Source organism: Prosopis cineraria, unplaced genomic scaffold (assembly GCF_029017545.1).
Source record: "Prosopis cineraria cultivar Desert tree isolate PC_DT_omini unplaced genomic scaffold, ASM2901754v1 PC1405, whole genome shotgun sequence".
Classification (NCBI taxonomy): Eukaryota; Viridiplantae; Streptophyta; class Magnoliopsida; order Fabales; family Fabaceae; genus Prosopis; species Prosopis cineraria.
In genome coordinates, this window is record NW_026556730.1 from 19,086 (window position 1) to 32,210 (window position 13,125).

At 32.9% G+C, this 13,125-nt stretch overlaps 2 protein-coding genes across 3 annotated transcripts; one reads left to right on the forward strand and one right to left on the reverse strand.

The window, feature by feature from the left end:
* Positions 1-1,779: 1,779 nt before the first annotated feature.
* LOC129300050 (histone deacetylase 9) lies at positions 1,780-7,489 on the reverse strand. Of its 2 annotated transcripts, XM_054938576.1 has the most exons (14): positions 7,270-7,485; positions 6,628-6,740; positions 6,392-6,509; positions 6,074-6,148; positions 5,767-5,986; positions 5,149-5,212; positions 4,887-4,979; positions 4,687-4,795; positions 4,485-4,534; positions 4,319-4,409; positions 3,102-3,172; positions 2,760-2,858; positions 2,331-2,397; positions 1,780-2,169 (listed from the first exon to the last, which is right to left on the reverse strand). In XM_054938576.1, the coding sequence occupies exons 1-14, from the start codon at positions 7,304-7,306 to the stop codon at positions 2,084-2,086; spliced, it is 1,293 nt and encodes a 430-aa protein (XP_054794551.1). In that variant the 5' UTR covers positions 7,307-7,485; the 3' UTR covers positions 1,780-2,083. The 2 variants fall into 2 exon arrangements, 1 of the variants encoding a protein (XP_054794551.1); XR_008590692.1 differs by lacking the exons at positions 1,780-2,169; positions 2,331-2,397 and having other exon boundaries at positions 2,780-2,858; positions 3,102-4,119; positions 7,270-7,489.
* A 2,767-nt stretch (positions 7,490-10,256) lies between these two features.
* Positions 10,257-11,711, forward strand: LOC129300046 (uncharacterized). Its single transcript, XM_054938572.1, has 3 exons — positions 10,257-10,390; positions 11,092-11,248; positions 11,395-11,711. The coding sequence occupies exons 2-3, from the start codon at positions 11,093-11,095 to the stop codon at positions 11,440-11,442; spliced, it is 204 nt and encodes a 67-aa protein (XP_054794547.1). The 5' UTR covers positions 10,257-10,390; position 11,092; the 3' UTR covers positions 11,443-11,711.
* Positions 11,712-13,125: the final 1,414 nt, after the last annotated feature.

A 13,125-nucleotide genomic window follows, 5' to 3' on the forward strand; every position in this document is an offset into this window, starting at 1 on the left:
TGAGTTCGGACTCATAGACTTACCAACGTTTTCACTAGAAAAAATTTAAATATTATAAAATAAAAATAGTTTAAACAGATCAATCAGTAAATGCAAAATCAATGAGGCTTTGATACCAAAACAAGAAGCAAATCGAATCAGAGTATATAAAAGTTAAAACAAATAATAAATATGAACATATGACTTTTATATATATTAAACAAGGTGTAGGTATAGAGCACTTACAATGATGGCTAGGAAAGAGTGAAAGCTGAAGAGGAAAGGGGAATATTATAAGTGGAGAGATTTACAATGAGGGAGAGAGATAGTCAAAAAAATTCAATATCTGTAAAGCCAATAGTCTTCTTATTTTATAGAAGGTCGAAAAGATCATGGTTGAGTTTTCTCTTTTGGTTAACCTTGATTATTTTTTCTCTTTCTTTGAATGATTGAATTTTTTTTGACAAGATTCCATTCTTGTCTCTGCTTTTTATTTTTCTTCAACTCGTGTTTACTTTTTCTTTCTCTTTCTTGTTTTTGTCACGTATTTCTCTCCCTCTCTCACACACACAAGTAGGGCTGTGCAAAAGTCTCCCAGTCCTGTCTGGTCCAGTCCAACCCGAGATGGTCTCAGTCTTGTTCGGTCTGTATAGTCACTGGTCCTTCAGGACCAAAAGGACTAAAAAGACCAGACTATTTTTTCGGGTTGGACTGGACAAGAGACCAGGCATCCGGACCACTTGGTCCAGTCCAGTCCTATTAATTTTTTTTATTATAATTATAATTAATTTATTTTGACAAATGTTTAAAGTGTAATTGATGCTAAGGAGATGATTGCATAAAGATTTATTAAGTTTGTTTCTAAATTGTTATTGTAATATAGTGTTGTTGAATTTTTTGAGTACTGTTTTTATTAAAGTTTATAAATTTAAATAATTTAGACTATAACAAAAATATTTTTTTTCTTATTGTTAGAAATTATTATGGATTTATTATTATTATAAGTATTTTTACTATCTTAATTGAGTTTATTATGTTGGAATGGATTATTGCCTCTCATAGAATAAAAAGAGGGAAAAAAAGCTAAGTGAGTACTGGACTGACAGGACCAGTCTCCCAGTCCTATGGACCAAGTCCGGTCCTGTTAATCTTCGGGTTATTACTGGACAAGACTGGACTACGGGTTACCTAACCCAGTCTTTTTCATAAAAGAGACCGGACTTCGGGTTAGGGTGAAGTCCAGTGCTGTCCAGTCCTTTGTGCAGCCCTACACACAAGCATATATGTAAAACAAGCAAATATAAGAGATGAAAACCAGCAAACATGAAAATAGGAAGAAATATTTATTCACCAATCTCCAATTTCAACGAACTCCTTTTTCCTTATCTGAGGATCTCTTCCCACGCGCCACCCTCGAAGGTTTTTTGGAGGCAAAAGTATGAATTTCCCGCCTGCTGGAGGGAGGAGAACAAGAAACCAAACTAAATTTGGAGCTGACGGATCAGATTGCCAGATTTTGTTTTATAAGCAAAACAGCGTAAGGAGGCAGTAGAAGAAAATGTTCGCGGAGAGAATTTCATCAAAACGTGGAGAAAAAAGTTTAAATTCTTGCTAAAAAAACCTATCCATATTTTTAGGTTAAAAAAAAAAAAGCATCTGCATTTGATGCCAACCACATTTAATAAAAAAAAATTACTTGTAAATAATAACAAATGTGAATCGTTTAAAATTTGACAGATAGAGAGTGAAGAATAACATGAAAACAACCCAATTCCATGTCACACCTAGCAAAGATTCATGTACTCAAATCATTTCATTAATCAAATTTCTTGAATGGTGATGTTTGATAACAGTGTCAACTGTCAAGATATTGCGCGGAGGCAGTTACTTCTATCTATCAATGCCCTTCGCCATTAAGAAACAAACACAACTACGGTGATGAATTTCCAGGCAAATTTACAAAGAATACATCTTTCACACAAAAACACCATTGCTTTTGCCCCACCCCTGACCCCTGGTTCAACTGAGTGATTGAATCAAATTACAACTTCCCTTCCCTAAATTAGTCAATCCTCCAAGAGAATACACAAAGCTGGGGTAGACTTCACACATCATCCATGTGATGATCGTTGTCATTGTCACCTTCATAATATTCATCATCACGCTGGATTTGCTTGTCTTGAGTGTGCTCTGAAATGAGAGAATCGTCAATTACGTTTTAAAAAAAAAAAAAAAAAAGTCTACAACCTAAAATGGTTCAGTGCAACGAAAGGAAAAAAGAATGTGAATGTCCAGAAGTGATATGTTAATGCACGAAAATGGGCAATAGAAGCAGAATTTTCTTTACTTACGATCAATGCGCTCATCAGGGTTTTGCTCATCTTCATCGTAATCAGGAATGTAGAAGTCCGGAGGGACCTGTGACCCGCAATGCGTTGGTCAATTTTTGATGGAAAAACTTACAAATTATGCATTCTCATTTATCAACTTACGGGTTAAAGTTGGTTCTTTATCACGATATTAATAATTAATAAATACATTAAATTCAAAATGTGCGTAATCAGACTTCAAGTGCTCGCAATATATTCTCTGCTCTCCCATATCAAATCATTTTCTATTTATAACAAGCTAAATGGCACCTCAAACACCCTGCCATGATCGAAAACGAGTAGTATCAGTATGTTTAGAAAAGCCAAGATATGACCCACAACCATAATAACAGTTTCATTCCATAGAAGTTGCGGGTACTGGGAGCATTTCTAGTTCAGGAACACACTCACCTCCTGCATTTGCACACTAGGAGCATGTTGGATGTAACGGAGATTTTCCAAGACTTGCATTTTGATGGTGCTAAGATATGATTTACTATTTAAATTCTCCTGATCAATTTAAAATAAGAAAAGTGGTAAGAGGCCTGGCATGTATTGTATATTTGTATAGACATTTCATGGCACAGTACAAGGTTCAGACTAAATCATAGTAACGTGTATTTGGTCATATCAAGATTAATTGGAACTGCCAACTCTAACGGATCATGGCCTTTCAATCAAATTATATAATAGAGAAGATCCAGACATAAACTAGAAGTCAACATTACACAAGATAATTGACAAAGTACATACTATGTGCCCATTTGGAATCTTCAAGGAAAATTCTGGAGCAAAATATTTGATGTAATCATTCTCAGGGATCTCTGCAAGACAGATCAAACAGGCATACAATGTTAATCTCTTGAAAACAAGAAGGATCAAACAAAATTTAAGGCCAAATTGCACATTACGCTTCAATTTAGTCATTGCCAATTAACCCAAACAAATTTAAAACATTTGGCAAATAATCCCTTCCATCTACAAACAAACAAATTTATGACTCATAACTAGAACATTTTAGGAAAACTACGAGAAATTTTACCAAACTGTATTTTAGATTCTACTTGACTATTAGGCCATGTTTGGTATGATGGAAGAGTTTTTAATGGAATCGGAATCGGAATCGGAATCGGAATTAGAATTGGAATTGGAATAGAATTGGATTTAAAAGTATGTTTGGTATAATGATGGAATCCTGATATAATTTTAATAAAATATAAGTATTTAAAATAAGAAAAGACTAAAGTGTCCTTTTTAAAATTAAAAAAAATTATATTGGAGGAGAGAGAAGGGGCAAATTGGAGAAAATGAACCATGGAATTGGATTCCATGATTCATATGATGGAATCCAATTCCATCAAATTTCCTTGAATCCTGATTCCAAAGAATCATAATTATTGCATACCAAACACACATGTTAACAGATTCCATGTCCAATTCCATTTCTTTCTCCATGATTCCAAACTACCAAACGGGGCCTTAAATCAATAGATCTTTTCTCATTTTCCCCTCCCTTTTTCATTACATGATAAATGGTGATCGGGAGGATCATTGAACTTGTTGAAAGTTCAAGTGGCTTAATTGCCAACATTGAAATCGCAAGGGACATTTGCGATAGAAGGAAATTTGAAGAGGGTTATCTTAGAACTTTTTTTTAAAGCCTTGGCATTTTATGTCAGCTTTCTTTAAATTGCCAGTTCTATTTATTACAGAAGAGATGCATGCAATAAGAAAAGTTTGCAGTCTTGTAGATTGCATTTTCTGCATAAACCTGCAAACACAAGAAAGCAAATTTAGTGCACGGATACGATTCCATAGGAAACTGTCCATATCCACCTTCCAATTGGTAGGAAGAAGGAAAGGGGAAAACTGACTAGGACCTAGGAGCAGAGGGAGCTTTTTGATAATAAAGTCATTTCACATCAACCATGCTTTAAAGGTCAATGCTAACTAAAGCTGGCTTAATGTACCATTTGGAAGCTCTGTATCTAGAAGAACTCCAGTTTCAACAGTCCAACACCGAGCTACATTCTCTTTTGTGTATCCCCCGCCTCCAGTGACCTGTCATAGAATATTTAAGTAAATCTGATACTTCACAGGCGAATAAAGGCCAAGGATAAGGTTATATAAACCTACCAGCAAGGGCAAATTGAACTTCCTTACAAATTTAACACATTCAGCATGACCTATTAAAAAAAACCAAAAGATAATCTTCAAATAAAGCTGAACCATCACTAATAAAAGTTGGGTAACGATTATGAAAGAGAGGGAACATATTACACACACACACACACACACACTTTAAATCAGTACAAGAGATATACTAGGAGATAAGCACCATCAATGGAAAGATTGAAGCAACCCAGACGGTCTCCAGCAAGTGAATCTGCCCCACATTGGAGAACTATCACACCAGGTTGATATATTTCGACAACCTTAGAAATAATCTACATAAAATTTTAAACAGAAAGGTTCACACTAGGCAGCATCAACCCAAAAGATAACTATGATATTAGGTGGCTCCAGAGTCAAACTTACAGTCTTAAAAAGCCGATTGAAGCTAGGATCATCTATTCCGTCTTTAAGGGGGACATTAATGGCATAAAACTTGCCCTCTTTTTCTCCTATTTCCTTCAATGCAGTAAAATCCGTTTATATCATTCCAATCTATAGAGTAGTAGGAATGATTCAAAGAATGAAGAAAAATTCAACTATATCAATTAATAATAAGATCCAGACAGTACTGACATGTTACACCAGACCACCAAAAGTCTAGAAACAGGAAAGTAAAAGAAATCACCTTGACATCACCAGTTCCTGGAAAGAACATGTCTCCATACTTGTGAAAACTAACAGTCATCACCCTGTCATGGCAAACTTTACCGTTTAAAGCAATTGAGAAGTCCATGAGACGTATGGTATGGCAAAATTATCTTATCAGCATCCATCAGAAAAGAAGTTCCATCTACTGACTTAAAAACATTTCATTTCTGATATGACAAGCATAGCCTACAATTGAAAAGCTGGAACCAAGGTAATATAAAAATTCAATATGATTAAACCATGTTAGAACGATCTATTTGGCACCACAATTTGATTTACAGTAAACTCAGTAAGGAAAACGTTGTTACATACCTACAGTCTACAAATAAGCAAAGTGTATTATGATATTAAAACTTCCCTAGCTATAATTTGTATCACGATACCAAAACAGCAGCTAAGTGGCAAAACTTAGTGACTTCCTAGAACTTCAACTGTTGAATATTTTAGAGGGAAAGGATTCCTGCCTATTTTAAGAGTAAGGGAACTTAGTTGCTTAATGCCGATGTTGTCTTTACAATTAGAACATCAGTGAATACAATCATATTGAAAATTTTATAACTCTCATACAGCTCCAGACTATACAGGAAATTTTTACCTATCAGTGAAGTAGAAGGCTTCTTCTACTCCATCACCATGGTGGACATCTATATCAATATATAAAACACGAGCATGATATTTAAGAAGCTCCAAGATTCCTAAAACCAAGTCATTGATGTAACAAAATCCAGATGCCTCGCATTTCTTGGCATGGTGCAGTCCACCAGCCCAATTTATAGCAATGTCACAGAGTTGATTGTTTAATCGACGTGCAGCATCTGGAGGTGGATATTAGTCAGTATGTATAACAAATTGACAACAAGGCATGACCAAACTGTAAGAGAATCCCATCACAGACAAATTACCTATGGTTCCACCGGCATAGATTTGACAAAATTCAAATAAGTTGTCAAATACAGGGCAGTCTTCTCCAAGATTATCTGGCAGAGATGAAAACAATACAGAGGAACTTTAACAAAGCATGAAATTGAAGTTACACAGCACAAAACTCACTTTTCGTGCATTCCCTGGTGTTCCTTCTCCCTCTCTAAATTATATTTCTCTTTCTGATGTAAAGAAAATGTGCATGGCAAGAAAACTTTCAACGTTTCTTACTTAACAGATAATTAAATTTTTAAAGCATATATCAACAAGAGTCATTCAAAAGAGAAAGATGGGAATACATTTTGCCAATTCATTCGAGAACAGATGCTGAGTGTCAGGTGTAATCCTGTGCAAAAACTCAACATAATCAGCTGAATGAAACTGGGCAAGCTCAACAGGATAAGCCTTGTGTGGACGCTGCATCACGCAAAATAAATTAACAAGAATAAAATTATTGGTGTGATGACGGGCTAAATTGGATAAAGCACAAACATGAGGGGAAAGAAAAAATGTAATGCCAATTAATATGACTAACATAAATTTCCATCTTCTTATGAAGCTCGTATGAGAGGACAAGATGATGGGTCATGCAAAGACGGTGAGGCTTCATTGGATGGTTTGGCCCAAAGTAAACGCTTCCCACGTCACCTGGAATATCAAGTTTCATGCAAGTATTCCAGATCAAAACATACACAGGAACGTGGTATAGTAAGTATGGGCAACAATGCATACACAACTCATCACAGAATGTCAGCACTAGTAATGTTAAATTCATCACTGTATGCAATCAATTTGAGTACTAGTGATATGAAACATACACAACTCTGAAATTCCCCAAGTTTAAAATGCAGAAAAATAAATTTGCCAAGGCAAACTGTATTAGATGTTTATCTGAGTAAACATTTACATATATGCTCTATATAATTCCATATTAACCGTTCTCTTGTTTAATGATAATATTTTTCCAGAAAATAAACCAATACAAGAACCACGATATTAGAATTAGGGTTTCAATAAGCATAAATGAGCTGAACTGGGGCTAGAAAATCATATAATCGAGAGGAACAAGAAGTTGAGCGACTTCGACTCCTACAGATATAATTCAGCGGAAAATTGATTGTTTATTATTTATGGGTGTTATGAGTATAGAACCAACGAAGCAAAGAGAAATACGCACCATCGTAGAAGTAAGAGATCCTGTCCTTGGAGCGCATTGTCACCAAAAGTGTACAAGTTATTGCAGGGATATCGAAGAAGCATACGTCTATGATACCGGCAACGCCATGGCCGGTCACCTCAGAACTGTGCTGCCCCAAGTCCACACCGTTATCGTCTGCTGGTAATTCGCTGATTTCAATTCCGCAGTGCCACAGCGACGACCTTGCAAGTTGCGGGGAAAGAAAGAAGAAAGAAAAGAAAAGAAAAGAAAAGAGATTGGGGAAATGACAGTTAGGGACCCTAATGACAATAAGGACAACAGAGACATTAAATTATTGAAATAAAAGCTCAAAGTCTTTATTTATAATCACATTGATGTAAATACTCAGTTAAAAATACTCCTTCCGTCCTAGACTATAAAACATTTTTAAAAAAATTTTCTATCTCAAAATATAAAATATTTTAAGTAAATTAAAATTTTATTAAGTGTATCAATTTTAATATCATCATTTTTTTCTATAATTAATTTTTATTTTTTTTAATATATCAAATTATAAATATTTTTAAAAATTTATATTTTTATTTTAAAAAGATAAAATTATTAAATATATATTTAAGTAAATTAAAATTTTATTAAGTGTATCAATTTTAATATCATCATTTTTTTTCTATAATTAATTTTTATCTTTTTTTTAATATATCAAATTATGAATATTTTTAAAAATTTATATTTTTATTTTAAAAAGATAAAATTATTAAATATATTTAATGAGATTCATTGATATAAAAAATTTAATCTAAAAGTGTTTTAGAATTTAAAACGAACAAAATATATTAATTATATTTAAGATCATTTGTAATATTAATTAAGAATTTACAAAATTTAGTAGGGTATCATTTTTTACTGTAAATATATAAATAAATCATTTAAAAATTAAGTAAATATATTTAAAATTATTTATAATATTAGTTAGGAATATACAAAAGTAAGTTGTGAATTGTAAGCTAATTATTTATGATTTTTTACTCTCAATATATAGATAAATTATTTAAAAAATTTACTAAATATACTTAAATTTATTTATAATGTTCATTAAGAATTTAAAAAAATCAATGATAAATGCAAACCAATTACTTATTATTTTTATTATTGTTTAAAAATTAATAAAAAATAATTTAAAATTTTTATAACATCAGCTAAAAATTTATTATAAATCTTAAGTCAATCAATAAAATATAATTTATTATAAATAAAGATTATGACATGTTATTAAGATTTTAATAATTTAATGTTTGTAATTATTTTTAATATTTTTATAAGGTTTTTAATTGTTATTGTTTCGAAGAAATAAGGGATTGGCTCGATTTCTCTCTCTCTCGTTGGGGCGGAGGAGGGGACGCAGCGTCGTTTGCAGTACAAACGGGGCCTGGGCCAGTTGCTTCGTTTTCACAAATGCGCATTTTAATTATTTGGTATTGTAAAAACTAAAGAAAAATTTAGATTTTATTTAAATTTCTTGAGTATAGCATAGAGAGTTAGAGACGTTCAAAAAAAATTTAAGAGAAGCCAATGACCAACACATGTATTTATGTATTTAAATATAATATAATGTTTAAATTAATGATAATAAATAAAAAATAATTTAGCATAAATATTTTAAAAAGTGTGGTGACAACAGCATAACACTTGGAATTGGTTTTTCTGCTCATCCTTAGGATAAAATTTGGACCATCCATATTTTATTGGGATAGTCCAGATCTTATCTCAAGGATGAGCATAAGGTGCTCATCCTTAAAATGAGAATGGAAATCTATTCCCATAACATCTTGGGTACTACTATTGACCACTAAGTCATGCTCCATCTCATTGCTTACAACCTTTACCATTTAGATTTTGTATTCATATTTACTTTTCATTTACTAGTTAATATTCTACTTAGTTTTCTAGCTAGAATTATTTGCACCAATTATTTAAAAATCAAACTGAATCAGACAGTTATATTAGCCAAACCGTCAATCAGTCTAGCTAACGACTTGATCAAGTTGGAAAAATCGTTTGAGGAGCTAGATTAGATCAAGCCACTTTGGATCATCAATCAAATCAAAAATTGAGAGTAAATTGAGGAATTGAATCCAGTTTTTAAAAATCAAATTGTTAAAAAAAATACCCTTTTCCTTTTTATTTTTTTATCAAGTTTTTTTAGAAAATAATTAATTTTTTTAATCATTTAATATTATGTTATATCATGTAACTTATTAAGTCATGATAAATTTAAAATATTTAGTTTTATTTTTAAGTCAAGTGGTAATTTTATATTTAGATTATTATATACATATAAAAATGTTTTAATTTAATAATTATGTCACCAATTCAATCATTAATTTAACCGATTGAATTATATGAATTATGAGTTATTAACCTTTTCAATTTAATATTCGGTTGGATTCTAAAAATATTAATTTACACATTAATTTGTTTCCCACATCCCCATATGAGCCGCTCCCTCATCCCGAAACACATTGCCCTTTATTCTCTCTTCGATAGCTGAGGAAGTTACTTGAAATAATTCAGAGATAAGTTAAGATTTCATTTAAAGAAAGTTATTCTTGTTTTGCTTAGAATTATTTTGTCTAGGTCTGGGGGTATACTAATCCATTTTTTGTATACACTCTCTAATCCTTCAGTAACATGTAATTTCTACGGTCCTTCATAATAAATACTCCCTCCGGTCCCATTTAAGTCCAATTCTAGAAGGTGTATTTGGTCCCATTTATAAGTCACGGTGCGTCTTTTTAGGTAATATTTGAGAGGTATTTCCAAAATTACCCTTCATGAGAGAGAAAAAGTAACAGGACATTACTTTTTAGATTTGTTATATAGGGGCATGTTTGAAATTTTACTTACTTTTATTCCTTGTACTTTTATTGTATTGGTATTGATGAGGTTGGTAGAAATGACTTATAAATAGGACCGGAGGGAGTATTGACTTCTAGAGATCCTTCAATATAACTTGCTCGTTTTATAATCTCCGTCCAGTGAACGATTCTGAACAAGTAAAAAACCGTCCTTCTCCATTTTCTCCTCCCAAATCGACAGCACAACAGGTGTTCAGAGAAGTCCGTTGCCTCCATTAATTCAAGTAAGCTTCTTTTCGTGTTTGTCGCTACAGTGGCTGAGCTCCATTAATATGCAGTTTCCGGATCTCTTCACTCTTGTTTTTCATTTTTTTCCTGTTAACCAAGAAAAATATCTCATGTCTTGTCTTCCATCGGTGATCCGGCCATATCGTCAGCCACTTTAAGTTCTGATTTTGATCGATTTCATTTTCTTGATATCGTCAGCTCAATTCTGTTGTTTAATTTTGCCTAATTTTTCGAAGCGGACCTTCCCTGGGATCGATCATGGTCTGATTCTTCTGGGCATTATGAATTGGCCGTACGTGCATCTTTTGCGTAAACCTGATTATTTATGATGCCAAGATTAACACACACATTCATACAAAATTTTGCAATTCATAATGGCTCATATGACATATATTCTATGCACTGAAAAGCAGTAAATTAATTTTTAATGGAAGATTTAATTTACGCAAATTATGGTTGGATAAGATTTGGGATTTCTTGGTTAATTTGGACATATATTTCTATCTCTCTCTTTCATGTGTACACTCCATTCAGACTGAGTTTTGCAAGAGTCCAGGCTTTAATTCTTTTCTAAGCGTGGTTGTCTTTGTCAGTACTCACCTTACTGTGGTACAAATTTGATTGCATGTTTCATTTCCATGCCATGTTTTCTCTGTGCTCTGAGTTTTTCACCGTTATTAATGGTGATGCGATGCAGGATGTCAGAATTACCCTTCAGACCAAGAGAGAAGCTTATTGAGAAGCAAAAATATTTCCAGGGTATCCATAAATACACACACCTGAAAGGACCAAATGATAAGATCACATCTGTGGCAATACCACTTGCCTTGGCAGCTTCTTCAATCTTCCTGATTGTGAGTTATCTCTGTTTGAAATCGTAGTTCATCGCCTGGTCTTCATAGTTCTTTTGTCAAATTAAATCCAGCTCATCTTGGAAGTTAGAAATATATCTTGCTTATATATATTGTTATGTGTCATGATACGCTTTCTGTTTATTCAGGGAAGAGGGATCTATAATATGTCCCATGGAATAGGGAAGAAAGAATGACGTGGCAGTTCTTTTGAGCGAGATGAAACCTACTCGGATCGGTTTTGTATGTTTGTTTCCATTAATAAATTTGCTCAGTAGTTGCAAAACTTTATGGTCGCTGGTGGAAGTTGAAGTTGAGAGCTTCAAGGAAATTTGTTATTTCCTCCAATTTGCTTTGATGTATGCAATTTATTTTAAAAATTACTCTGTTTTGAAGGAAATTCTAGGTGTCCATGGTCACTTGCAAAACTGTGGTTAGACATTATCACAAATTCAAATCTCAGATAGGACAATTTCTCTTGGTTACCATATACCAGCATGCAGAGAGTCAACTGAGATTTGTGATCAAACTTGGTGGCATATATATTATTGGCCACGGATTCCATTGCTGTTTTTTTTATTTTTTTCCCTCTCACAAGTTACCAAAAGGAAGTCGCACGGACAGGAGAGGGAAAGAAGAGAATCAAGAGGGATAAAGAGGAAGGAACAAAAGAGAAAAAAAAGTTTTAAAAATTGAACCAATCATTTAATCTGTTCAAAGGTTAATAATCAAAATTATAGTCAAATTATGGTTAAACTAGTTATCAATAAAGTATTTTATTAAATCAGTTATGACACTAGTTTAACGGTTCAACTAGTTAGAATGATTCATTTTCAATAGTATATTGTTGGCTTTTGAATTAGACAAAAATGAGATTGCTTGAAAAGACTAGAATGTCCATCAATGGAACTAGAGGCAGAGGGCAATTATGTGGTCAACAGCAAACAATGGCAATGACAGACAATGGCTGGAAGTAAGGTACTTAAAATCAAATTAATCATTGAATTGATCAAATTACATTAATTCGAAGATCAATAGTTGACATTTAATTGAATCGTGTTTGACCAAACATAAATAAAACATTTTATTGAACTAATTAATAATTCATCAATTTAACAAGCGGAGTTAACCTAATTTTAATACTATATGTGCTGTTGGGTGCCAATTAATGGTAGCTGAAGTTCAAGGGCCGGAGAAGCGAAAAGAAAAAAGAGACGGCACTTTAATCTTTTAGTAAAGATTGTATTTGTGTTGCTATATTTTATCATAACTTTGAATGTAAAGAGGATTATAAAATTTGAAGCAATGGAGTTAATTTTATAATGTAAGGCCGATCATCACGTAAAAATGCAGCCAAATGCATTCAGCGTTGGTAATATATAATTTACATCATTTCAACAGTGATTAATTCTTGATGAGAGATATGCCTCTCAAAGAGAGGTGCTTGCAAATTGCCGACTGAATTAATATGGACCAAAGACTCTTGAGATACCAGATGAACGAAAAATTGCATTAATTCTCGATCCATCCAAACAAACAGGTCTTTGTGTTTACATGTTGTTACAATAAAGTGGTGGGCTCGACACAAGATATATATACACCATGTTGATGGAACATCACTTCGCCGTTTCATCGACACGTTATTCACGTTGGCAACCTTTTAAAACAGATAAATAACCATTCTGTGTCGTTGCCTCTTGCGAGTTCCCAGGTATTCAATGAACTCCACCTATATATTATATATATATAATATAGAATTACAATAAAATGCAATTATGCTTTTATTAACTTGAAGTGGGATTTTAATAGAATGTGGGTGTCTCGTGTGGTGGAACTGAGAATACAAGTAAGCCTGGCCCTCCTTATAGGCTCAACCTTTA